Source organism: Asterias rubens, chromosome 2 (genome assembly GCF_902459465.1).
Source record: "Asterias rubens chromosome 2, eAstRub1.3, whole genome shotgun sequence".
In the NCBI taxonomy this organism is placed as follows: domain Eukaryota; kingdom Metazoa; phylum Echinodermata; class Asteroidea; order Forcipulatida; family Asteriidae; genus Asterias; species Asterias rubens.
Window position 1 is genome coordinate 5,020,997 of NC_047063.1, and position 27,976 is coordinate 5,048,972.

Sequence of the window (27,976 nt, forward strand, 5' to 3'; positions counted from 1 at the left end):
CGTCAGACAACTCGACTTGGGATCAAGACAAGTCGACGGATGGCCGTGACGGGGCTCAGCGCGGGGCGGGAGGGGTAAATAGCGGCCTGGGGGTTGGGATGTACTGACTAGCGACTTGGCAATGATGCAAGGGCGTTCCCCGGGGGGGAGGGGGTATATTATGGTGGGTGGGTTTATATCCGGGCAAACGAATAATTGATTTTATTATTATTATTGTTTACCATGACCCCGCGGCATTTCGAGTTGTTATTGTTGTTGCAATAAAGTAAATAAAAGTAACAGATGTTTCTGCATGTATGGCTCCACTGGAACATCACACTTATTGTGATAAATAATAATTGGTAAACAATAATGATCAATATTTTAGAATCGCAGGAATTATACAGGAAAGTTTGTGTAAACCTGACAGTAACGGAGGTCGGCCGCTCAACCGTCGACTTGTCTTGGCCATCCGTCGAGTTGTCTCAAAGTCGAGTTGTCCGAACCGTCCAGTTGTCGGAATAGTCGAGTTGTCCGAACCGTCGAGTTGTCTGAACCGTTGAGTTGTCCGAACGGACGAGTTGTCCGAACGGACGAGTTGTCCGACGGACGAGTTGTCCGACGGACGAGTTGTCCGACGGACGAGTTGTCCGACATTCAGATCTAATCCTGCTCGTTAATCAGCCGTCCAGCTGGAGGTGTCCTATCTTTTCCACTGGTCAGACACAGGGGCATTGTCAGGGTATTCTTTTGTTACTCTGCGGTTTTGCGGGTCGTTTGAGCTCCTCTTCCTTCGTCCATGTTTTAACATAGACAGCCGACCCAACAAGCTAAGCTAGATTATCGCATCTTTGATCAGCTAATATAAATATAGTACATTCAATTTCAAGGCAGACTGAGAATGAGATTAATTTTTAAAAACCCGATTAAAAAAATAAAAGGTAAACACAAAAAGTGAGACTGTTGGGAGCGAGCTTACCTCTTTTGCCTCTTACACAAGTAGCAGACGGCAACAGCTTCACAAGGTCGTTTGTCTGGATCTTTCTCATGTCATCATTCCGAAACGTGGCCCTTTTTTTTAACGTAAGGCAGTAAATTACGTTCAGTGTCAGCATACATGTTATTTTTAGAGAAATAATGAAACGCCGATTCGCATATAACGCACGAGTTGGATCACATGTACTAGCCCGCCCTCTCGCGGGGATTGCGGTTATTTTACTTGGAAACTTGATCCCCGAGGCACTCGCTAAACGTAGAGTGCTTTAAAGTTGTAAGTATGATTTTTGTGTGTGTCCCTTTTTAACACAATATTGTTTCTGGATTAACAAAATTAAAGGATGCGTTGTGTTCACCCATAGAATTAGCAGTGTGTTCATCTCGTAAAGTTTTATGAATTCAGTTTAATTTGCCGAGTGCTTCAGCCCGCCTCCGGATCTTTTCGAGACAAACAAAAAACTTGTTTTTAATTTAATCTCAATAATTATGTAATATCTTTATTTCTATTGAATATTAAATACTAGATACAAGTAATATGAGAAGAACACTATCGCATTAACTGCAAGTTAAAATAACTCATTACAATAATAGTTGTTAAATTACTATTAGGCGAAAACATTAAAACAATTTTAACGAACGCTGAATGCGAACCTTTAATTTTACATCCTGCACGAATTTCTTTCCAGGTGCAGCGGTTCTGATGATATCGCCCAAAATCTGGAGCCCGGGCTAATTTTTTTTTCTCGTAACTTCCTGCAAATTAATGATGTCTTCACGAAAACATGAAATTTCAAAATAATTATAAGCTTACATTTTTTGTAATGTATGATCTATGCCACCGAATGAAGTTTTTTTTAAAGCACAAAACAAGACGACGGTTTTTAAACTAATAATAACATTGTTTTCAATCCAAACACCGGGAAACAAACAATGACCGCCAAAATGGTGTCCAATAGAGCTTTAATAATAAAAGGAAGGACTTCATAAGCTGTGCCATAATTGAGGAGAGACCATCAATATATATATTTGTGTTTTATTTGTGTTTAATTAAATGTGTAAGGAAGGACAGTGGTCGATAGCCATGATTATTATTATAAATTTCGACCGGGAGTTTTATTCATGTTCATATTGACCCATTCGTAGCTAGACACTGAGTAATAGCATGGTGATTGAGCGGAATGTTTTTTAACGGAAATGCTATTTTTAACTTGTTTCTAATGCACTTCTTTTTACCATTTTAATGCAATTTTGATATGTGTGCATTTCTGAATTTCTCGTAATTATCGACTAAAATATCAGGCCGCCCGACATAAAAGTATTGACAAACTAAAAACACTTCTGCCTTTGACGGCACGCGTCAAAGGATAATGATTTGACGTCATTTGCGGGAGTTTGCTTTGTTATACCTCCACGCTGCAACAAATAAAATAACACTAATGTCGTAGTCTTACAATGTATATACATGTAGCTCACGTATCTACCAAACAAGGTACTCAAGGCGCTGAGTAAAAACAAACTTTCAGAAAGCGGCTTTACATATTGGAGCTCCAAACTATGACGTTTGAGAGTGATTACGTGACGGAGCTTTTTGCAAATCTCCCAGAAAAGCGCTGGATATTCTGAATGATTGTTTTTTACACAAGTAAGATCTATTTAATAATCATATCACTATATTTCCTTATTCATTGAAAACATTTTAAATGGAATTCAGCAAAGTTTACGACTTGACATTTTCGTTCAAGCAGGTCTTTAAACAAGAAAATTAAAAACATTTTGGGGAAAAACAATAAAATATAGAGCAAAAAATATCTACAGTAAATTGTTTAAGTACACACCAAGAGGGGAAATAAAATTAAAGTTTTTAGTTTTGAGATATCTATACGTACTAGTGGCTTTATGAGTGTACATGTATTAACAATTAATACTTCTCATACGAAGTTTTTTTTTGTCAAAACAGATTACGGTTTGCAGGAGCCGTAGCCTTTAGTCGAGGCGCACGCGGCACACCCCGAGATGTCAAGCACGACCCAGATAACACGCACGGAAAGAAAGAAGAAGAAAAAACAGCGCGAGCGGCGGAGATGTCTCGGGGTGCCGCCGCCGCCTGCTGCGCCTTGATTAAAGGCTACAGGAACCGGCGACCAACTTGAGTTTTTTCTCCGCATCAAGTTTCTGTAGTATTTTATACTCTCTGCCAAAATTGTGTACTCTGGTATTATTGAAGTTGTATGACAAAACACCATCAAAATAATGGTATCTCAAAGGTTTACCGTCGGGGTCTGCGTAGAACGGGTAAAAACCGAAAAGACTTATGTTGTCACAGAACGTCTGAGCCACAACGAACGCGTCAAATCCAAGCGTTCCATAATTCCCGATTTTCCATTCTCTGCATTTTGGGAAGAAATAGAAGTATTGTAATCAGAACGAGATAAGGCGGGAAAAGAGAGTGTGTATGGATAGAAAAAATAATTGTTGTGGAGCAATGTCTCAATCTGAACAAAAAATAAATGATTGTTATAATTTTAGCCTTCGAAAAATAAATTAGTATTCCACCAGGGTCGAAACGGCCAATAACTTTTTTGCGCGAGTTGTTTGCAACAGCTAATTCGAGATAAAAAAAAAGGACCAATAATATAGGTTTTCTCGGTAAATTTCGGAAAATGGGCAGCCAATTTAACCACCAGCCTCTATTTCGCACGAAATCGAATGCTACTGAAAAGGGTTATTCGATTTTTTTGAAAGACTAGTCAAATTTACTTGTACGTCATTTGATTTAACAACCACAATCATTCAATTTAACAATTCATCGAAGCTGCAGGATTTTTTTAGGCGTGAGTGTAGTCATTCAATTTCATTGTTATCGCCCTTCAGTCAGCCATTTTCCCCTCACACTTATTTTTATTATCAACACATTTTTTATGATAACGAACAACAGTCATCCCTGTAGTCAAACAGCATCTACTGTGGAGACGGAATCTTCTTCAAAATCGCCACAAGTTTTTGCAAAAGAACCAGATTTTATAGCCATTTGAAACTTTCTGAACAGAACAACAATTAAAAGTTCACATATTTATAAATAACTTACAGGGTTAAAGACAGTGGACACTAGTAATTGTGAAAGACTAGTTTTCACAGTTGGTTATCTCAACATATGCATAAAATAACAAACCTGTGAAAATTTGAGCTCAATCGGTCGTCGAATTTGCGAGATAATAATGAAAGAAAAAACAGCCTTGTAACACGAAGTTGTGTGCTTTCAGATACTTGATTTTGAGACCTCAAATTCTAAACTTGAGGTCTCGAAATCAAATTCGTGGAAAATTACTTCTTTTTCGACAACTACGTCACTTCAGAGGGAGCTGTCTCTCACAATGTTTTATACCATCTATCTCTCCCCATTATTTGTGATCAAGAAAAAATTTATGATGATGAATATTTTGAGTAATTACCAATAGTGTCCACTGCCTTTAACAGAAGGTTAAAAAGGCTAGCGCAGAAATTCGGCGCTTGCACAAAGCGGGGAATCGAGATCGTAAGCACATAATTCGGCGGTAAGCAGAATCATGAAATTGGGCCATGTACATGTAGAGGTATTATATGTGCATATGTTAGCTCAATCATTGTTGGCTGAAATTTAGGTAAACTCTGTCATTCAAATTACAGAAACAGGTGTGTGTAATCTTTCCAGAATTAGCCTCTTCTACGCGCAGACTTGGTGGCGTGGTATATTATTAATATGTTTGTATAGTTCAATGAAAATGGCACAACATTATTTAAAAATGTTAATACGTTACCTTTCGATGTGAATGGGTTTCCAGTTGAAGGCATAACGAAGAAGCGAATTTCCGTCTCTTTTAATCGCATTGATTATAAGTCGGTATTTTTGAGCATTGTCACGACCAAGTGGCTTCGGATACCACAGTACAGACTTCCCTAAAAGGCGCACTGTTTCTAGAAAACGATCCCCAACGACCGGATAGTTGTGACGTTTAAACATCCCAGAGTAGGTCCTTAATAAGGAGGTGTTGATACACGTTATGTTGGTCTTACGACCAACGTCTCTCTCGTAGCCTTTTATCGTCGGCATATTGACACGGAAAACAAAGTCATGCGAGTCTATTGCATCTCCACAGCTACTATTGTTGAGGATACCACTGTTGCCGACTACAGCGCAGCTGGCTTGCCGTGGAATCATCTCCAATCCGGGGTAGTGATCCTCCATATAGCAGTCACTCGGCTGCTCGGTAGACGAAGAGTTTATTCGGTATGAAACTCGAATAGTCGGATAGGTCGATTGCTCTCGAAACTCAAGGGATGAGTTTGAAGTTTCCTTTAAGACAAAGACGGCCAGATCAATTCGAACACACAAACCCGTCGATCTATACAAAAACAACACTTTGTTAATTATTCGACTCAAGATTACTCCAAAATAAAATTTCAAGTTTCATTCTTATGCCAAGATAGCGACAGACGCCTTTGAATGGTCCTCCAGATACATGTTAATATGCGCCTGTTTTATGTGGGTTATTAGTAAGTTGTAAGAGTAACTATAATGGTAAACTTGCGGGTATAACCACGAGTAAAATCTCTTTTGAAGGAGTGTCGGCTCTGAAAAGAGCCGTATTGGTATCGATGTTTCCAACAGTATACTCTTCTCGTCTTTAGGAGAAACCTAGTTGTTGTGTTAAAAGATTAATGATCGTCGGCGAAACAAAAAAACTACAAGTAGAAAGGTTCCAATAAGAGTGATGTCAAAAATGGTAAACGGAAACTCACAGCCCCAAAACTACATGACAATTAAAATTGGGTTTCTCGTAATTACCAAACAGAGTAGCAAATTTAAATCCATGAAATTTGTGTGTTCTGAATTACGCCAAAGGACATTCCCTATTTTCAGTTTTCAAAATCTCATAAAATCACGCTGTTCAGTAGAAGAAAATACTGATAAGCAATGTCTGAAGCAAAACAATAGTTTGGCACCAGTTGCAACAATCCAAATTTTATGGAATTTTGCAAGAATGCAAACTTTAATACAATGCGAACTTTATAGAATTTTGCAACAATGCAAACTTTATGGAATTTCGCAAGAATTTTGCCCGATAACCAGTTTCTGTATGAGCAAGTTTTTATGCTTATGGTTTTATGAAACTTAGCCAGCTCTCAACCTAAAATTAATACAAGTATTTCATACTTACTTGCTACATACGGATTTGCATTTTAAGGGTTTATCTATAAACAAGCCATGTCGATACATGTCAGTAGTCTCGTGGATCGAAGCTTCCCAATTACGCCAAAGAAAGATGTTCGTCATAAACACTGCAAGAGTCACAAGTACTGAAATGAATGCAAACATTCTGACAAATACAAACAAAGCTGCCATTGTTTTGAAAGTTAGTTTTGCTTTTCCAGTGATGAAGTTTGGTCTAACTGCTGTGTTTGATGATAATTAAATGACAGAGTGTAGTGTGAGCAGGTAGCCTTTTATATTCAATTGGTCCTTGCAGCTTGTGGGTTTCATTTTGTTTGTTTACTGCCTCTTGAGTGAGTATTGATCGTTTTATAATATGAAAATCAGCCTTGTTATTTGTTTTCTTTCATTTTAGCAATTCAGTAATATTAGGCCGTGTAAAAAAAGAAACATGTTTAGCGTCCTGGTTTCTAAAATCAAAGGTAGGAGGAGGTGCCTTTTATTTATTTTTATTGTCAAGACGGCTACCATTATTTTTAAAACTTCGAAAATCAGTTGTCTTTTTCTACTGTTCAAACTCACAATAAAAAATAAAACATGCTGGACAAGACATTGAACAAAACAAAACATATTTATAAAAAATAAAAATAAAAAAAGGAAGGAAGAGGACCTTTTTTTTTTTAAGTAAAGTATTTTCTTGATGAGACCGTCAAAATACATCCTTTTTTTTTCCATTTAGAAACAAAAGTCATTTAAAAGAAAAATGGAAAAAAAAAAAAAAAAAATCAACGACAAAAATATTAAGAACAGAAAAAATAGCGGGGACGCTAAACATGTTTCTATTTTTTACTTGGTCTAACATCTGTTGCCACAGTGTACAATCTGCAATCGTACGTAAAGAACACGTACAACTTATGGAACTCTATTTTTGAGATTCGCTTTTAACACAAATAATCAAGATTACAGCTGTGGTGATTACTAAAAAAATTGTGGTCACTTTTACACCGTGTCAGACATGAGTTTAGTAGTACACAAACACAATTGTACAATTGTAACGAAGGAACAAATATTTTAATTTTTATTTATATCTTTCAAAAAATCATTCCCAGAACAATTATAGACGAGTTGTTTGCTCTGAATTTATATCTCTCTCTTTTTTGTTGTTGCGCATTTTGTGCTTTTATAGTTTTAATTGCTTGTATAGTTCTACATGTATATTTTTAAACTGTCAGCAAATGTCCATCTAATGTCATTTTACTATATTGTCTCTTCTTAAATTGTGGCATCAGGAGATTAACTCATTAATAATTTAGTTTACTTTTTAAAAATCCATCGGGGGTGCTACTTTTTTTTCTTCTCTCTCCTAATTATATGCCATGTATTTGTTTTCTTAACCGTTCTTAATGTCTGTACGTGCATTTTTACCAGTGAAATAAATAAATGAAATTAAATTGTTGTCTAGAAACTAGCAACCAAATTGTGTATGCCTTTCTTTGTACTCATTATTTTAAAAAGATCCTTACCAACACAATCATAGATTTTCGTCGAGAAACTAACAAATTGTTTATACCTCATTTTCTACTTGGTACTTGGATAACATGGTACCGAGACACTAATTGTACTAGTGCTCAAGTACTATTCGGCCACCATAGTACTCGACAGTACTTGATAAAGTACTTTACTACAACACTGATCCTTGTACTAGTGCTCAAGTACTATTCGGCCACCATAGTACTCCACAGTACTTGATAAAGTACTTTACTGCAACACTGATCCTTGTACTAGTGCTCAAGTACTATTCGGCCACAATAGTACTTGACAGTACTTGATAAAGTACTTTAGTACAACACTGATCCATGTACTAGTGCTCAAGTACTATTCGGCCACCATAGTACTCGACAGTACTTGATAAAGTACTTTACTGCGACACTGATCCTTGTACTAGTGCTCAAATACTATTCGACGACCGTAGTACTCGACAGTACTTGATAAAGTACTTTACTACAACACTGATCCTTGTACTAGTGCTCAAGTACTATTCGGCCACCATAGTACTCGACAGTACTTGATAAAGTACTTTACTGCAACACTGATCCTTGTACTAGTGCTCAAGTACTATTCGGCCACCATAGTACTCCACAGTACTTGATAAAGTACTTTACTGCAACACTGATCCTTGTACTAGTGCTCAAGTACTATTCGGCCACAATAGTACTCGACAGTACTTGATAAAGTACTTTACTACAACACTGATCCATGTACTAGTGCTCAAGTACTATTCGGTCACCATAGTACTCGACAGTACTTGATAAAGTACTTTACTACAACACTGATCATTGTACTAGTGCTCAAGTACTATTCGGCCACCATAGTACTCGACAGTACTTGATAAAGTACTTTACTGCGACACTGATCCTTGTACTAGTGCTCAAATACTATTCGACGACCATAGTACTTGACAGTACTTGATAAAGTACTTTACTACAACACAGATCCTTGTACTAGTGCTCAAGTACTATTCGACCACCATATTTCTCGACAGTACTTGATAAAGTACTTTACTACAACACTGATCCTTGTACTAGTGCTCAAGTACTATTCGACCACCATATTTCTCGACAGTACTTGATAAAGTACTTTACTACAACACTGATCCTTGTACTAGTGCTCAAGTTCTATTCGGCCACCATATTTCTCGACAGTACTTGATGAAGTACTTTACTACAACACTGATCCTTGTACTAGTTCTCAAGTTCTGTTCGGCCACCATAGTACTCGACAGTACTTGATGAAGTACTTTACTACAACACTGATCCTAGATAAGTCCATGCACGAAAGAGTGTCACTGTCAATTAGATCCCTGTTGCGCCGTGATGAGAATCCATACAGCATCAAACATTATTCCCCTGTCATTAAAGGCAGTGGACACTGCTGGTAATTACTCAAAATAATTATTGGCATAAAACCTTTCTTGGTGACGAGTAATGGGGAGAGGTTGATGGTATAAAACATTGTGAGAAACGGCTCCCTCTGAAGTGCCATAGTTTTCGAGAAAGAAGTAATTTTCCACGAATTTGATTTCAAGACCTCAAGTTTAGAACTTGAGGTCTCGAAATCAACCATCTAAACGCACACAACTTCGTGTTGCAAGGGTTATTTTTCTTTCATTATTATCTCGCAACTTTGATGACCGATTGAGCTCAAATTTTCACAGGTTTGTTATTTTATGCATATGTTGAGATACACCAACTGTGAAGGCTAGTCTTTGACAATTACCAATAGTGTCCACTGCCTTTAAAGCCATTATACACTTTCGGTAAACAGTATTGTCCATGTCCCACACTTCATGTTTCACACCTTACATATAAAATAACAAATCTGTGAAAATTTAGGCTCAATCGGTCAACGGAGTCGGGAGAAAATAACGGGAAAACCCACTCTTGTTTCCGCACGTTTCGCCGTGTCATGACATGTGTTTAAAATAAACCCGTAATTCTCGCTATCGAGAATTGATATTGTTTTAATGTTTTCTCAAAAAGTAAAGCATTTCATGGAACAATATTTCAAGAGAAGTCTTTCACCATTACCTTCTGTAAACCCTATAAATTATTATTATTATTTTTTTTTGTACCGAAAGTGTATAATGGCTTTAAGCATTTAATCAGCATAAACTAAAAAGAACACAGCTGTAGGATTGAAACTTTCTCTAGAGCCGCCTGGCTAGCTTGGTTGTCTAGTGGTAATATATCTGCTCTAGCAATGCAATGGTCATGGGTTCGAATCCCAGCGGATTGATTTAATAATAACAGTAATAGTGGCTTCTTATATAGCGCTCAGGTCCGTCACGCAGTGACGCTCACGGTGCTTCAACATTATTACCCCTGGTCACTGGGCCTCAAATCATTCCTTAAACCATCTCAGCTCCCTGGGGAGCACACAGCAGCCGCCAAATATGTAGCGCATCTAAGCTGATCCATCACAAGAACCAACTCTGCCCTCACAGGTACCCATTTTACCCCTGGGTAGAGAGAAGCAAATATAGCGAAGTGTCTCGCTCAGGGACACAAGTGTCACGACCGGGCTTCAAACCCACACTCTGCTGAACAGAATCACCAGAGCTTCGGTGCTCTTATCCCCTCGGCCTGTCACCCCACATTTGCCTTTGGTACATGGAAGATGTTTGTCTGAGCGTCAAATCCATACCACAGAGAGCTCTGTTTTTACCATTCAATGCAGCGCTTCCTGTGTCTTGTCAATGTGTAGTCTGGTCCTCATGGGATTATAAAGACTCCATCCTCCTTCGTTTTACTGAAAAGAGAAAGAAGAGAAATAAATAAGTAAATAAATAGAGTGTGGAATGTTGAGGCCAAACGGTGTAGGGCACTGGATGTTATTATTAAAAAACACAAGTTTTTATTAAAGTTGACCATCAACCAATTGCAAGGTCTGTGTTAACCACACGCACTGACTCTAGCTGTGGCCTCAGCTGTCATTTCCTGGAGTCAAATTGGCTGTGAAACAGCACCCTGTACAAACATACACTGGGCTTATATATAGCACCATTTCATATAGACCACAGCGCTTTAAAGGCAGTGGACACTATTGGTAGTTACTCAAAATAATTATTAGCATAAAGCCTTTCTTGGTGACGAGTAATGGGGAGAGGTTGTTGGTATAAAACATTGTGAGAAACTGCTCCCTCTGAAGTGCCATAGTTTTCGAGAAAGAAGTCATTTTCAACGAATTTGAGTTCGAGACCTCAGATTTAGAACTTGAGGTCTCAAAATCAACCATCTAAACGCACACAACTTCGTGTGACTAGGGTGTTTTCTTCTTTCATTATTATCTCGCAACTTTGATGACCGATTGAGCTCAAATTTTCACAGGTTAGTTATTTAATGCACATGTTGAGATACACCAACTGTGACGGCTAGTTTTTGACAATTACCAATAGTGTCCACTGCCTTTAACAAATGGACAATAGCAATTGTGGAAGTGTCATGGCCGAGCAGTTAAGAGCACCAAATTCAAACTCTGATGTTTCTGATCAGCAGAGTGTGGGTTCGAATCCCATGGCACTATGTCCTTAAGCAAGACATACATGTAACCATTGCTTCGCCTTCGGATGGGACGCAAAGCCTTTGGTCCCATGTGTTGTGTAATGCATGCAACAGAACCCAGGGGTCGATTTCACAAAGAGTTAGGACTAGTCCTAACTTAGAACTAGTCCTAGGAGAAATACAAACTGCATGGATAGTCCTAAGTTAGGACGACTAACTGGTCCTAGCGCGAGATAAGACTAATCCTAACTCTTTGTGAAATCCACCCCAGTGCACTTATCATGCATGTAAAAGAACCCAGTGCACTTATCAAAAAGAAGAGGGATTCGCCCCGGTGTTCGCCCCTGGCTGTGGCTGCTGTATGCCCCGTAGCAACTTGTAAACCATTATACGGTGCTACATAATTGGGTCTCAGAATTCATCACTTCAATAAAGTATCTTTCTGAAAGTTTGTATATATTCAGTGCCTTGAGTACCTTGTTTGGTAGCTACGTGCGCTTTATAAGACTTCAATATTATTAAGCCAAGAATAAATGTGGTGTCGTCTTATGACGTCAGGAGGATTAGGTCAATACTGGGTTCATGACCACGAGGGTCACAGCCAAATCTATGGGCCTCGGTCTCACCCACAGACATAAAGAACCTATAGGCGGACAGCACCTATGGAAATCAACGTCTGGATAGTGTAATTTGAACAGCACCCGACTATACCTAAACCATGGGCAAAATCTGTGAAAACGCAAGCAAAAACATGTGTAAAGCAATGGGCGAGTAAAGAGTTGGAGACAGAAAATGTGTGTTTTACCTGGGTATTCCGGTAAACAAATCACCAAAGTCTAAGAAACAATGTACATGTAAGATCATTAGCTAGATACCTTTTCTGTCATTAGTTGTTTGCTGTTTCTCCTCCTCTTTCTGAACTTTCTCCAAAAAAAAAATTCCCGGGAAAAAAAAGTTGTAAACATGACATTTTAACAGTTCAACCTCAACGCCCAACATTTGCAGACATAAATAATCCATATTATGGATTATTTATGAAGTGTTGTCAATTACATATTATATAGTGCAGCTGCTAAGGTGAACAATTGTGCACTTTGTGGTAAAAGCATGAAATTTGCTATGATGGTTGGTATTGGGCTAATAATCAATTTAAGACCGGGACCCACCTTAGGTCTCGCCTATTTAGGGGCGGAGCTTCATTTGCATAAAAAGGGGGTCTTTGATATAAATATTGGGCAAAATCATACTTAGAATAAATTTTTTGTTGTTCTTTTGACCAGAAATATAAACTTGAAAATCATAATAAAATTATGAGTTAAAACATAAATTAGTAAAAAAAAGGGCCCTTTTGTGGGCGGAGTTTCAATATTTCTAAAAGTGGGCGTTTTTAAAAAAAAGTGTTATCTTTAGTGAACTATTACTGTTTTTTAATTGTTTTTTTAAGCTGATTTATGTTATTTGAATAGAAATACTATAAAAGAACACATTTTTTCCATGAGTTTAAATAGTTTCTTTATTTATCCCCTCTTTTGTGGGCGGGGCCAGAGTAATAAACGAGGGTTCGCTAAATTACACATGTGTAATACAGCCAAGAATGCACAAGCAGCCAACAATCTCATCAACAATACAGGAATAAAAGTATGCCCTGGGCCGGCAAAATCTGATACTCTGTCATAGTAATGACATCAGACATACATGTACTGTAAAATCGTCGGTTATGTATACTATGGCTATGGCAAACTCAAGCTCTCAAATCACACCAGTATACCCGCACACTGTGCCCTGGCACCATGCCATGCAGGCCAGAACAACAAGTAACATTTATATTAGCAGTTTTTTTTGCAATTTTGAGACAGGTTTGCAGTTAAACATATGGCGAAGAATCCACTCATACAGTGTAGTTATTCGGTTGGGATGTGTTGGAATGATCACTGATCTGTAGCATACATGTCGGAATACTGAAATAGGTAACATGTACAGGGAAAAGGAAAAGTGGTGAGTTGGTATTTGATGAGGCCATTAGAGAGGCCATTGAAATCTACCAGTACGACCCAAGTTAATGGGGGATTAGGAAATGTGCTGTGGATAGAGGGTCGATATCCATTGGTCAGGAAGAGTAGGAGCCAAATGTCACTTAGGTGGAGGCTGATGTTTTGAAGAAGGGTGTCCTGCTGGTAACTTCAATGTCCTCTAATGCATTCGCGGTGCCAAGGCTTCTTGTTCTTCTTATCGTGTCCACACACACTATATATTGTGTTTCAGCCAGAACTGGACACAGTTCCTAGCAAGATCGCTGTACTCTGCAAGGTCCTCTGTTCTGTATTCCTGCTCCATAGTTTGTGGCTCTGTCTTACATATGCAGGTAACGTCTTCAGAGTCTAGATATCCCCACTTCTTGAGAGACACGTTGCACCGGCCAGTTGATGTTCCAAGTCTATTGAGGGACTTCTATTCAGCCCAACCTGAGTCAGCATCAGGGGGGAGTTCTTCCGAAGCACGTATGTCCATGGATGTTCTAGGTGGAAGTTTACCAAGTCTCTCATGTCACATGGCAGTTCGAAGAGCCCCGGCTTCTGCACTTGGTTTGACTTTGTTGAGGAAGCTTTTCCTGGACCGAGTCTATTCTTAGCAGGTGTGTGGCTGAATGGAGGGTTTCGCTCGTCGTCTGGCTATACCAGAAAGTTTGTACAGGCTATCAGTTGGTGTTGGTCTGAGGCATCCCGTGATGAGTCGGCATGTAGCATTGATGGCTGGATCAATCTTCTTAGCGTGGGTAGATCTTTCCCAGACTGGGCACGCATACTCTGCAGATGAAAAACAAAGGGCTAAGGCTGTTGATCGAAGAGTGTCTGGGCTGGCACTCCATCTTGTTCCAGTAAGTTTGCTGACAATGTTGTTTCTTGCACAGACTTTGGCTTTGGTCTTCGCAACATGGGTCTTAAAGGAGAGGCAGCGGTCTAGGGTGACACCTAGATACACTGTATAAACACAGTTTTCAAGAAGAGCCCCATACCAGGAGACGTTCAGTTGGCATTTGGCTTCTCGATTACAAAGATAAAAGGCTGAATGAGAGTGATGAGCTCTGCAGCACTATAGTCAATTCGGTGGTAAAAGAATCCCTCGTTTTATGATGAAGTTTCTTGTGAGCGGAGGGTATATTGGCCTTATGCCTGCTTGATGGAACATACACGGAAGAAAGTGAGTAGTGGTATGTGGTTGACCTTGGGTATGGGAACATATAGTTAAGTTTGGGGCGGCTTGGTGGTGTTAATCTGGTTGAAACTGTAGCTGTCCATACCATTGCGGTGACCCTACAATTGCCTTTAAAACTCCTCTGCAGAAGGTGACTGTCAAAATTGGGACCAGAAACAATATGATCCACAATCTCACTGGTAAATTCTTGGTAGCAAATGCCGAAACACTTTGCTCATCGGCGCTAGCTATCTGCCACTGGGGGCTGAGTATTGTGATCCCAATTGGAGAAACTCTCAAGCCTACTCGATATTCAATTGAACAGCACCGTGAGGACCATCGCTGGTGCTGTTAGCTGCACAAAGACTGATTGGCTACCCATCCTGAGTAAAGGCAAATTTCCCTGTTCAGATGATCCAAAGAGAGTGTGCCATATCAGTGATGGTTCTCTAAAGCTAAAGCAGAAGAGCGGCGCACGCAGTGGCAAGGTCGGCACAAGTTCCTGATGAAAAAGGATCGCACCATCCAGTTCCCGGGGATAGACCTTCCCAATGGCAAAATGTACCTCCTGAACCGGTTCCGCACTAACTTGTCACTCCAACTAGCCATTTCTCTTCACTCTGACTCAATTAATCAACTGCAGAGACAGCAAAGGTCAGTCGCACCGATCTCCTGTGTCCACGTCCTATAGAGCTTTGTGGTCGATTTCACTAGGCCAGGCAGTCGTTTACCCCAAGATGATCTTGGACGGCCTCTGGATATTTTCCAGCCAGCAGCTGGTGCTAGGCCTCCCCTGGATTTGCTGGCGATGCAAAGAGCGTTTTTAGCTGGGGTGTTGTCAGCCAGGCGAGCGACATGACAAAAGAAAGCAGAACGGCGGCATTGAATCACTCAGACTGGCAAACCCACAACTCCAACAGACCAACTCACAACTCCGACAAAGGCTATCCTGTCCTATATATTGAACACCATAGACACAAGTTGTAGGAACCTTGAACAAGAGGGTGTGTTTAGATGCTAGGGTAATGAAAGAAGAACTGGTGTACAACGGTCAATGTTGGTTATTTTTCATTGGAAACTGTGGTGGAGGGTGTTGTCTTGTTTCTTTGTGGTGGGGATCAGGCATAGACAGCTATTGCCAGACTGCCCTTGTCCCATGGTGAACACGGTGAACTTGATGCTTGGGTGTTGCTGGTTGAGGTATCTGTATAGCATTTTGGGGGCTGATGGGTAGAGTCGGGCCACATCATCAGTTCGAATGAGCTCTTGTGGGAATTTGGAGAGGCAAAAACTGTATAAGAATACTCAACATTAAGGCATCACTGCTGGTTCGATTTGTTTAGCACCCAATCCTTTACTCTCAAGAGGGAGCAAAGAAGTGCTGTGAGTAAATTGTAAACGCTGTTACTGCAAACAACTATGTAGTGCATACTGAAAATGTAGAAATATTGTAATTAAATGTCTATACATGTATTTACACGGTTTTGCATGTATCAGTACAACAATCAAGGGGCTAGAATGGCATGTTTTATTTTATCCCCACTTTAAAAAAATGTGACTCCCCCCACAAAAGGGGCAGGAATAAAGACAGTTATTAATATTTAAATAACTATTTTACTGTTATTATGTATTTTAGTCTAAAAGCTAAAAGAATGAGCAGAGAAAAGCAAATTTAGTCAAAATTAACATATTACATTTTTTACCCCCCACTTTCTTAAAAATACGACTCCGCCCACTAAGGGGCAGAATTCAAGACAGTTATTAATTTTTAAATAATTATTAAACTGTTATTATGTATTTTAGTCTAAAAAAAAATGAGCAGAGAAAAGCAAACTTAGTCAAAATTAACATTATTACATTTTTTACCCCCCTTCTTTCTTAAAAATATGACTCCGCCCACAAAATGGGCAGAATTCAAGACAGTTATTAATTTTCAAATAATTATTGAACTGTTATCATGTATTTTAGTCTAAAAAAATGAGCAGAATTGTTTTTCAAATAGTCAAAACTGACATATTAAATTTGTTACCCCCCACTTCCTTAAAACGTAGCCCCACCCCTAAAATGGGTGAGATCCAAGATGGGTCCAAGTCTTAAAATGATCTTTAGGGTGTATGTAACAACTGTAGGAAGTTTCATACTTTTACCACAAAGTGCACAATTTGTCCACATATGGGCCTTAGCAGCTGGACTATTAAGGCTACAATCCTGCATCGGGTCATCATCTCATGCAAATTATAAAATATAATTAAGACGGTGCGGGCACTGCCTCAAGGTTATACCATAACGTGTACTAAAATCAGCAAGTCAACTTCTGCCCACGGTTTGAGAAAGTACAAAAGTACAGTTTGGTGCCCCCTACTGTCCGTCTATAGGTTCTTTATGTCTGTGGTCTTACCTGCTGAACGTTCGTTATCTCTTGGGTGTGAAACACTCTCCTTTCCACCAAGCCTGTGTCTTGTTACTGACCCAGCACCATCAGAGCCTCCTGCTCTCCCATTGGCTGGTTGCTGTACCCTCCCCATCTGATTGGCAGATGGGGCGATGGAGATAGCCTGCCCTCTTGTGTTATGAACAACTGTTTTCTGGGGCGTTGCTCTGGGTTTGTGGGTTCGGGGGGAACTTCTCGGTACCCTTTGCCTGCAGTGTCCAGGTTGCCCTTTTGATGGGGTGGGGTATTGTTGGGGTATTGTCCTCGGCTGGATCTCACCATTTGGAATCGCTTTCTGTGAGGCGATCCAGAACTCTGGGTCATCTGGAAATGGACGGATTTTTTACTAATTATATGATTATTGTTGAGTATATTTTTCTGTTTCAACCCTATGATTGTAGTCAGTAAACTGTTTTGATTGTTGTTTTCAAGCGTTTAAAATCATTTAAAATTGGGAGCTCTCAAAGTAACATTGGTTAAGATTGATCTTACCATCAGCAAGAAGTATGTGCTCAATATCAGTGAAGTGCGTCTGTGCAGCGGCTGGTGAGTGGTCAGCATTGACGGCCGAGGTCACACTACCTGCGGTAGTAAGCAAGACGGTATCTAACGGGGTAGAGGTTGCCATGGGAACTAAAGGATGTAAACAAGAAGACATGCTGCTGTCATTGCCATGAAGTCAAAATCCTATGGTCACTAACATTATGATAATCATACCACTTACATAATAATAATACTTATAATATAGGTTTTCCTCGCCTATTTCAACAAAAATCCATTCATTTTAACACCCTGCTCGGCTTGTTGAATCAGCTTTTCAACAGTCAAAAGGAGTAAATTTAAGGAATTTTTGTTGATATTGGCCAGGAAAAGGTTTAACAATACTAATAATTAGCAGTTCTTTCAAGGCTCTTTATCTTCAGGCATCTCAAAGCACTTATAATGTTCGAGACAGGTACATAATTATGTGAATAAAAACATTTTGTTAGGGCTTACAAGGTGATGCAGCGCAATTTGCAGTTATTCATGTCAGAAACACTGCTGCAAAATGTATCAGCATTTTTTATGACACAAACCTGTTTTTTTTAAAACAAAAACATTCTTTAAGACGAAAAAAAATGCATAATGAATATGTACGCTCATTAATGGCTTATTTAAATGTGCTAGCATATAGCACATTTAAATTTGCCAACTCCAGGGGTTATGATCGAGCAAGGCATGCTGGGAAAAAATTGCGCGATGAGATCGATCACCACTGGGAACGAGGTTGTGCCTCACCCTCCTCTTCATGGTATGATATCTGCTCTTCTTTCCTGACAGAAGCAACATGCTGATCATCGACGATGTCTCTCTGTTGTGGTGCTACAGTGCCCTCATCTTGTCCTCTAGTCCCAGGGTCAGACTGAGGATGTGACTCTTCCTGACGTTTGCGCAAGAGCTGCTCCCTGAACTCTCGCTGCTTCTGTAGCTGGCGGAGTTTGCGTTGCTCTCTGGTCAGATTGCCTCCTGATGATGCATTGCTATGATCAAATACATGAGATGTGAATTTCTTAAGATGATTGTTAACAACATTAACAATAATGAAGTTTTATAAAGCGCTCCTATCGATCAATAAGGAGCTCAAGGCACTAGAACAAAGACCCTTTAAGACACATTTTTAAATTCTGAATTATATGACTAACTTATGTAGTACCTTATATAAGTTTACCAGCTGCTGCAGCCACTGCTAGAAACACCAAGGAAAACCCTGTATCTTGGTAGTAAGTGTAACTAAGTTCTTTAATGTGCATTTCACAATGCCCAAAATCTACAGCAAATGTCCAATCCGAAGGTAAAGTGTCTTGCTCAAGAACACAAGTGTCAAGACCAAGACCTGTCAAGACCCCACACACTCTGATGATCAGAAACACAAAGCTTGTGTCCGGTGCACTAGGGCTCTCGGCCATGGCATATTGACTAAGCATTAAGGGACATGTGTCAAATGAAATAATTCTCAGAAACTCAAAACAGCATACCTATATTGTGTGACAATTCTGATTTTGTATTTAGCAATTCCGTTATGAATACAAAGTCTTCTTACGTTTCTGATGGCAATCCGGAATCTACAGCTTGAATAGGGTCCAAGACCTCTGTAGGATCCTCTCTTTCTCTTGTCCTGACCTGACCTTCTCCTTGGCCCTCGATGTTCACAGCTTGGCAAACTATTTCAGTGTTTCCGTCAACCTGTACATCACTGTGTCCTCCTCTATCAACCCGTTTTGTGTCTCCTGGTTTATCAAACGAGGCCCTGCGTTGTAACGCTGCAGGAATGGGTTCTCCTAAGGTGTGTAGCTTTTGCACAGTTGTTGATGTCATGTGTTGTGCTGTTGCAGTACTGCTCTGTGCTGCTGTCATATTCTGGTGCCCTGTTGCTTGAATGGGTCCGGCAGCAGAATGCTCTCGCACTGCAGCAGGCACGTGTTGTTTCACTGAAGTTTTGTGTTGTTCAGACACAAAAAGGGGCCCTGCTGGAGTTTTGTGTTGTCCCGTCGCAAGAATAGTCCCTGCCGCAGTTTTGAGTTGGCCCGACACAGCCACTGCTGTACTTGGTTTATTTGTACATGAATTGAGGCCACTGACAATGGGTAACGAAGCAGCATCGACTTTCAATTGTCTCGGTGATAGGGTTGATGTCTGTTGTTCATGTTGCCTGTTGACGGGTAAACTTTGTCTATGTGAAGATGATGGTGATACTGGAGTACGAGGTTGGTGCTTGGCTGGAAGATGACTTGAAACTGGTGTCTTGGGTGGTACAAATGATGCAGAATCATTGGTACTTTTCTTGAGTGGAACAAACTGTGAAGTCTTGGCTCCGATGTGAACAGGGGAGATCATTGGTTGTTGAGGTACAGTCTCATCCATAATGGTTCCAACTCTGGATGCGGAGTTAAAGGAGCGAGAGGGTGGTTGAAGTCCTAGAGGAGTGGCACTAGTCTGAGGTCGGTAGCGTGCTTCAAGGATCTTTTGGTCCACAGTGTTTCTCTTCATATCAGCGATACTTAATGTCTCATCAGGCTGTAACAGGAAAATCAAAGTATTTACTTACAGACACAGGACACTATTGGTAATTGTCAAAGACCTGTCTTCTCACTTGGTGTATCTCCACATATGTATAAAATAACAAACCTGTGAAAATTTAAGCTTGATTGGTCGTCGGAGTTGCAAGATAACTATGAAAGAAAAAAAACCCTTGTCACACATAGTTGTGTCTTTTCAGATGCTTGATTTTGAGACCTCAAATTCTAAATCTGAGGTCTCGAAATCATATTCGTGGAAAATTACTTTATGCGAATAATTATTTTGAGTAATTACCAATAGTGTCCGCTGCCTATAAATACTACTCAGCAATGGCTCAAAGTTGAACTAAAAAAAGAATTGGCACAATCTTCTAATGTTTCAAACATTCTTCTTCACTTTTAATTGTAGTTAACTCTGGGCAGCTACAGTTCCATAACAAAACCAATTTTCTTTTTGACATTATGTTTTGCTTCCAACAAGTGAACAAATTGATAACTTTCTATACATATTGTCAGTTTTGTAGCCATAAAGGGCGGTGCCGGGTGCGCCTGCCCTAGAATCACATTTTTGCCCAGAACTCTGGGCCAAATAGTCATTGTGCTGCCCAGCACATATTTCAAAATATTGTCCACAGTGCATTGATCTGAGACACAGCAAATGATAATGAGTATCAAATGTCAAAGAGAAAGAACACACTCAAAAGACCCAATTCAACTTATTTCATAACATGAACAGTTTGGAAACCTTGCATCTAGCTGACCTGATGATTGTAATTCAGCAAAAATGGCCCCATAATGAAAGACACTGGACACTATTGGTAATTGTCAAAGACCAGTCTTCTCACTTGGTGTATCTCAACATATGCATAAAATAACAAACCTGTGAAAATCTGAGCGTAATTGGTCATCGAAGTTGCGAGATAATAATGAAAGAAAAAAACACCATTGTAACACAAAGTTGTGTGCTTTCAGATGCTTGATTTCGAGACCTCAAATTCTAAACTTGAGGTCTCGAAATCAAATTCGTGGAAAATTACTTCTTTCTGGAAAACTACATTACCAGAGATGCCAACATTGATTTTTAAAAAAGAGTAGCATCTCCCAAATGTTTAGGGCGAGCGCAGCTTGGGCTCCCTATACCGATCTTTCTATTACTCTCTACAATGCTAATTAGCTCATTTTCAGGCATTGTTGTGAAATAACAATTACCTGTATGCATCAACAGAACAGCTACAAATGTTTATAGTGGCCAGTGAAAAAAAAATTGAAAAAACCCTGATTTCCCTCATCTTCTGACTATGTTTCAAAAATAAATGTGTCATAAAAAAAGGTGGCCTTACTTAAATGTAACATAAAAAAGGGTGGTCTTCCTTAAATGTTTTTGTTTTAATGATCAGAAACGCCACAACAAGCTATTGGGAGAGAGAGAAAAAAAAAATAAAAAATAAAAAAACGTGTCCGGATTTTGGGCAAAAAATACGTGTCCGTATTTTGGGCATTGTCTGGACATCGACGCTACAATTACTGGTAGGAAAACATGGAAACTGTCTAGCTTAGACCTCACAGGCCACTCAGTTGAAGGTATTTTTGTTCAGATGGTCTCCTTTTTTTGTCGCCATTATTTCGTACTTTTTTTGCCAAGCTTCGATGAAGTACATGTACAGCCAGCGTGGGCACAATAATAGTGGATACATGAGGAATGAGGTTACTGTGACACGTTAGCTCACACACAACCTCATTCCCCACGCACGTGTGCACTATTCCCCATCGTGTAATAGAGATCAATGGGTACGATCTTGCAGAAATGCACTAGCGTAAAAAATGCACACTCAGCCGGCCAGCCAGCGGGGGAGGGCACGCAACAATCATTATGTCGAGTACATTGTTCGAGTGAATTCGCCGCTATTATTCAACACTGCGTTCTAAAATTAAAAGTGTTTATTTCTTTTCTGTTACAATTGTTTTGATATTTTTCTTAATTTTTATTTCCACTTAATAGTTCATTAGTTGTTTGCATGTATTGTACGATGTAATAAAATTATATTGGGCGGCTTGTTTAGCGTGTTTTATTGAGTATTATCGTAGCGTCGTAGTCACGGCTCGAAATCGTATTTGCTACGCCCAAATCGTGTATGTTGGTATCTCTGCATTACTTCAGAGGGAGCCGTTTCTCACAGTGTTTTATACTATCAACCTCTCCCCATTACTTGTTACCAAATAAGGTTTTACGCTTATAATTATTTTGAATAATTTCCAATAGTGTCCACTGCCTTTAAACAAAAAATAATGTTGTTGATCCGCTCGCCCTTGGTGGACTTGAAAAAAAAATTGATTTATTGCCCACCACTAAAACTTGCCTAGCTTTAACCCTGCACATTGTCTATACTCACTGGTTTAGGAGCTTTACCAATACATCTTAGATACACTTTGTTATTCAGACAGTTGCCAAGTCCGTTTCCGAAACTCCTGCAGTAGAACAAAAATCAGCATTAACTGGTTATATTACCAAGGAAACAAAATATAAACTTGATGTCATTTCTTTCACAGTGTCAAATTGAAACGTTCATTTTGTTTCTCTTTTTTGGAGAGAGATGGAATTTATTTGACCAAGAAAAAAAAAGAAAAAAAATTACAAAAGAAACAAAAACAAGAAGATGAACAAAAAGAAGTAGGCCCTAATAAAATAAATTAAATAAAAAGTAAACAATAGAAGAAAAAAAGGTAGATCCGTGATAAATAATTTAAAAAAATTGGGGGGAAAGAAAATTAATATGAAGTAAATAACTAAATAAATAAATAAATAGATACAATTATGCACTTTCCTTTTTAAAGACATTGGACACTATTGGTTATTGTCTAAGACCAGTCTTCTCACTTGGTGTATCTCAACATATATGCATAAAATAAAAAACCTGTGAAAATTTGAGCTCAATTGGTTGTCGAAGTTGCGAGATAATAATGAAAGAAAAAACACCCTTGTCGTACGAAGTGTGCTTCAGATGCCTGATTTTGAGACCTCAATTTCTAAATCTGAGGTCTCAAAATCAAATTTGTGGAAAATTGCTTCTTTCTCGAAAACTATGTCACTTCAGAGGGAGCCGTTTCTCACAATGTTTTATACTATCAACAGCTCCCCATTACTCGTAAACCAAGTGAGGTTTTATGCTGATAATTATTTTGAGTAATTACCAATAGTGTCCACTGCCTTTAAAGAACATCTTAAATAGTCTTGTAGAATGATAAAGATCTGTTGGTGATGGGAGACACTTACTTGAGAGCTCTCTTCAAGCCATCAGTGACAGCCTCCTTCCTGGCTTTCTCAATGGATAATGCCTTGGATCTCATCCCTTCACTTACTCCATACCCGACGTCCTCATGAAACACACCATCCTACCGAGAAAGACATCACCCAAAAATCTAAATAATAATTAACAGGCATTTCTGAAGGCAAGAATGTTAGATATTCTATATTTTAGACTCTCATATGGTAGCATACAATGTAGTCAATGCTCCTATTTCACTATGTGACCATAACCAAATGCAGTTTTTTGTTGTTGAAACTGTGACAGCCTGTCAAATGATATGGTGTGGTGATGAATGCATCTACACAGTACACAGTCATCCCTCCTACTATCTGACCATACAATATCATCCACTGTACTGTTGAAAGATAGGTTAACTATGCCAGCCTTCAATATGATACCATAGCCTGGGGTAAACTCATCTACACGTACAGTAAACTCTGAGCACAGTTGTGCCACTATACACAACTTGTAATGGCTTCAAATGGTTGGTCAACTCGCTGGTCAAGGAGAAGGAGAGTGTTAAAAAATCAAAGTCAAGGAAGTTTCAGCTACCTTTAGTTGCACCTTTACAAAAGCGCTAACACCAACAAAGTACTTGGAGCCGGCTTGGTCGACAAAGTCTGCAGTAGAAGAAAATTTACAATGTATATAAGGGAGACAGCTTTTATTATAAATTCATTATGCAGGTAGTTGCAAGTACCGCAGTTGTGAAGGTGTGGGGAGAACTTGAAACTTTTATAAAGTCCATACAAGGAAAAACGTATCTCGGTGTTCAGTTAACATTGGGGGGGGGGGGGTATTTTGGAGGATGGGAGGTCTATCGTCTAAAGACTAAAATGTAGTAGAAAAAGGTGTGCGCTCTCTCTGATGCCTTGTTTAAAAAAAAGATTAAACAGGAATTTATATTGGAGGGACCAGTCTATTTTCAATACAACATCATGGAATCCAGACAACTTGTTTGAAAAACAATGACAATTATTCTAAAAGATAGCAGGTACCAAACAATACCTATGTTTTGATGCGTGACAGAGTGAGACCATCCGTTAAAGCCGAACATTTCATTTGCTAAGCTGATCAGACGCCATCCTTCAATGTACGCAAGCTGTGGTTAAGATAACACAAATTTTTAACACATCATGATTACACAGAAATTCACAGAAGTAAGGGGCAAGGATTAGATTGTATACAAATTTAAAATCATGGAAACTGGACAGACGTTTCCTGCTTGGTGTGTAGATAAAGCACCAGAATTTAAAGGTTTACTTTATATTGTAGAGGTTTATATAATTTTGTTGTAAAACTCGCTGTACAGGCCTGTATGCTTCGTTTTTAAAAGGTCAAGGGCACCAAGGCATTTTCTCCTTGGCAAAGGGCACCCTATGAGGAAATTGTAATTTTCTACGGTAGCATTTCCATGGCACCAAGGCAATGACCAGGGGCCGATTTCACACAGATCTAAAATTGATCGTAACTGCAAATCAATCGTAGTTGCTTAGTAAAGTGTGATGTCACAATACAAATCACTATGGTGATACTGAAAATTTGTGTTGCGATGAATTTTATTGCTTTGTGAAATCGGCCCAGGGGGCATGGAGGCAATCGCCTTTGTTGCCCACAGGAAGTATTAGGCCTGCATGCGTCTGATGGTTTTGCCAGAACAAGGGCAAAGTCTTTCATCTATGTGATGGCAAGTTTGCGTCTTCCAAGCACACACTTTATTAGACAAATTCTGTTGAAATTGGGAAAAGGCATCAACTAGAATCTATTTCTCACAAGTGCCAATTGTACACACTCTATATCTGTAGCTTTACCATTGGATCAAGTTTACACTTGCACACTGTATGCATTTTCAGTGAAACATGTAAATTGGTTTGGATAGTGAAACAACTGGTCCAACAATCTATTAACTGATAAGAGTTTATATTTTAAGTATCAAATTGTACATTCAAAACTTAATAACATAATTTATAAACCCTGTGAAGAAATGTACGATGGCGATTACAATTGCTTTTTAAATAAAATGGAAGGAGACTTCTAAGTCTCTCAGTCAGGGACAAAGCACATGAAATAAATAAAATGCAAGAAAAGACAGAACATTTATAAAAACTGGAACATGTTGGAGATTTTATGGCATTGATATAGCTCAAATACAATAACACAAGGGCCTAACTTAGTGGTTTAATCTAATATTTATTTTTACTTATTGGCGTCTTCTTATATAATGTTCCTTTGTACCCCGCGGTGGTGCAATTTTTTTGTTTTTTTATCTGTGCTATTTTTATCAATATTGTTATCTTGTGATGCCACATTATTCAGCTTCGTGCTGCCAGTTGGTTTTTTAATAAAAATGAATGAATGAATGAATGAATAACTGATTCAACAGATTCAACTGATTGAGGTAGTTTTTGAATACTTTACTTACTCTGCAGTACAAACTTACACTACAGTGAGCACATACACGAAATAATGTATGCAGTTCAAACCTACCTTTTGACCTCCTGCTCCCGACCTTTGACTGATGAACTCTGGCCCTAACCTCTGTCTCAGAGCTCCTTGTATGGCTGCATGCTCCTCCTGACTGAAATTAACCTACATTTTTTACAAAAGAAAACAGAAAAATTATTGACAAATAAAGACAGCAGCGCTTGTGTCATATGGTAATACTTTGTCATCAGAGCAGATCATGATGGAGTCTTACATGTATAGGGTATTTAGTTACAATTATATACACTTACCCTATTTCTGAGTCTGGGCGGAATTAAGCTTCATTTGGCGGCGCTGGTCAGCTTTGACTTCATTCAAATATTTAGGATTCGGATCATCTCGTACCCCAAGTCAATTCGTACCCAAGTCAACTCGTACCCAAGTCATCTCGTACCCAAGTCAACTCTTACCCGAGTCAACTCGTACCCAAGTCAACTCATACCCAAATAAATTTTTACTAACTTTTGGAGTTTCAACTCATACTGATAAATATTGTGGTTTATTTAATTTTTGTTATGTAAATCATACATTTTTTTATTCATTGTTGTAATGATTTCTTTTTTTCATGTTGCAGATACATGTAAAAAGATAATCAGAACATACGCAGATGAATCAATTGAATACATTTTTATCATGAAATTTTCTAATGGGAACCCTTTAACAAGAAAAACATGGAACGTTTGCGTACTATACATTGTATGTTTTTATATTGAATGAGTTTGTTTTTAAGCAAAAAAGAGAAGAACTTAAAAAAAGTTAACCCTTTTTATGTCTCATATGTCTTTATAAGCACCAAACACCGAAAAAAAGAAAAAAGAGAAAAAAGGCATAAGAGAGATGAAATCTAGCATTATTTAAAACGTAATTCGTGAGAAGGTATTATTTTTAATAAAAGTGAGTAGAACATCAATTTTATTTCCCGTCGCTTATAAAATCACGCCGCACGGATTCTCCGTATCGGCATACAACAGACGTTATACGGTACGAGTTGACTTGGGTACGAGTTGACCTGGGTACGAGTTGACTTGGGTACGAGTTGACTTGGGTATAATATTTTGGGTACGAGTTGACTTGGGTACGAGTTGACCTGTTTCGAAATATTTAAGATCTCACAAATACAATTACTGAGCTACTATTTATATTTAATTATTAAGAGATATTACTTTGTACCCTAATGGTGTCCTCCAGCTGAAAGGCTGCTGTATAGGAGTAGTGTACTACCAATTCAGTTTCCAGTCAGCCTTTGGACATCCATAATAAATTAACCTTAATAAATACTACGACTATATAAGTTAGAGAGATACAACCTGTCTGTACCAAAAGCTGGAGAAGAGTGAGAGTCACTTATTGTCTGCATTTGCTTTTATTTGGCTATGTACACTAAGGAAAAAGATTAGGGCCTGCTCAATAGGCAAACACAAAAGAGCTTGCAATAGGCCTTTATACTACACTGGGGGGGGGGGGGGGGGTTTGGAGTTCATTGTTCACCATTTACAGCTGACATTCCCAACTGGTCATATACAATAGGGGAATGGTAAAAGTCTCCAGTGCGAGCACAAAAAGCTAACACATGCTTGGCAGCTGTTGTTAATGGAATTCACTACAGTCCTACACATGTAAGAAATATATCAGAATTACAGTTCACTTAACTTAGGCCTAGCAGTTATCTTTATAAAGGCCTATTGCAATTCAGTTTTTTAACTGCGAGTCATGTTTTAAAGACCATTTTTGAATTGAATTGAATTGATTTGAATAGACACTATTGTTAATTGCTATGAAATGGATTTGCAATCCGTTTAGAACGAATTAGTAATCCATTCGCACAGTTTAACTAATGTCGTGGCCCTCCGCCATCTCACGCCTTGGCTAAACTGTCGTCTAGTGTCGAATGGATTGCTATTTATTTAATTTGTTAGACAGATTATTATTAATTATTAATCCATGCGAACGAACGGTTGCAAACGGTTTAGTAATCCGTTTGAACCAATTGATCCCCTCCCCCCCCCCCCCCGGGCTCCGTACACAACAACACACAAAAAGACAACACTCAAAAATTACTAATAATAAATACTAGCTGTACGTAGTCAATACATTCTAAAACACTTATGAAATTAAGTCCAAACCTGTCCAAAGCATGTAGGATAGTTATTCTTCTCATTTGCTGTTGATGTCATCGTCATCTTTACACTAAGTTTGAAACAAAACCAGCTCTATGAAGTACGTTCTGTCACTTTGTCAGTGGCAGAAAGATCGTTAAATTCACCGCCATTGTTATTTGTTGGCTA

The 27,976-nt window shown here is 38.9% G+C and overlaps 2 protein-coding genes across 5 annotated transcripts in view; both read right to left on the reverse strand.

Moving 5' to 3' along the window:
• LOC117306930 (ATP-binding cassette sub-family C member 9-like) overlaps positions 1 to 1,128 on the reverse strand; it is a 46,950-nt gene extending 45,822 nt beyond the window's left edge. The window contains exon 1 of the mRNA XM_033791509.1: positions 959 to 1,128. The gene's annotated coding sequence lies outside the window, so the exon portion shown is untranslated. The remainder of the gene's footprint in view (positions 1 to 958) is intronic.
• A 4,145-nt stretch (positions 1,129 to 5,273) lies between these two features.
• LOC117303690 (DNA repair and recombination protein mus-11-like) lies at positions 5,274 to 27,960 on the reverse strand. 4 transcript variants are annotated; one of them, XR_004520532.1, is made up of 13 exons: positions 27,815 to 27,960; positions 25,695 to 25,796; positions 24,216 to 24,309; positions 23,760 to 23,827; positions 23,174 to 23,292; positions 22,293 to 22,368; positions 18,927 to 19,900; positions 18,125 to 18,366; positions 17,339 to 17,479; positions 16,814 to 17,170; positions 10,388 to 10,471; positions 6,171 to 6,291; positions 5,274 to 5,354 (listed from the first exon to the last, which is right to left on the reverse strand). XR_004520532.1 is itself a non-coding variant. In XM_033787965.1 (11 exons), the coding sequence occupies exons 1-11, from the start codon at positions 27,869 to 27,871 to the stop codon at positions 10,443 to 10,445; spliced, it is 2,259 nt and encodes a 752-aa protein (XP_033643856.1). In that variant the 5' UTR covers positions 27,872 to 27,960; the 3' UTR covers positions 10,159 to 10,442. The 4 variants fall into 4 exon arrangements, 2 of the variants coding, with proteins under 2 accessions (XP_033643856.1, XP_033643867.1); XR_004520533.1 differs by lacking the exon at positions 27,815 to 27,960 and adding an exon at positions 27,516 to 27,530; XM_033787965.1 differs by lacking the exons at positions 5,274 to 5,354; positions 6,171 to 6,291 and having other exon boundaries at positions 10,159 to 10,471.
• Between the last annotated feature and the right edge of the window lie 16 nt (positions 27,961 to 27,976).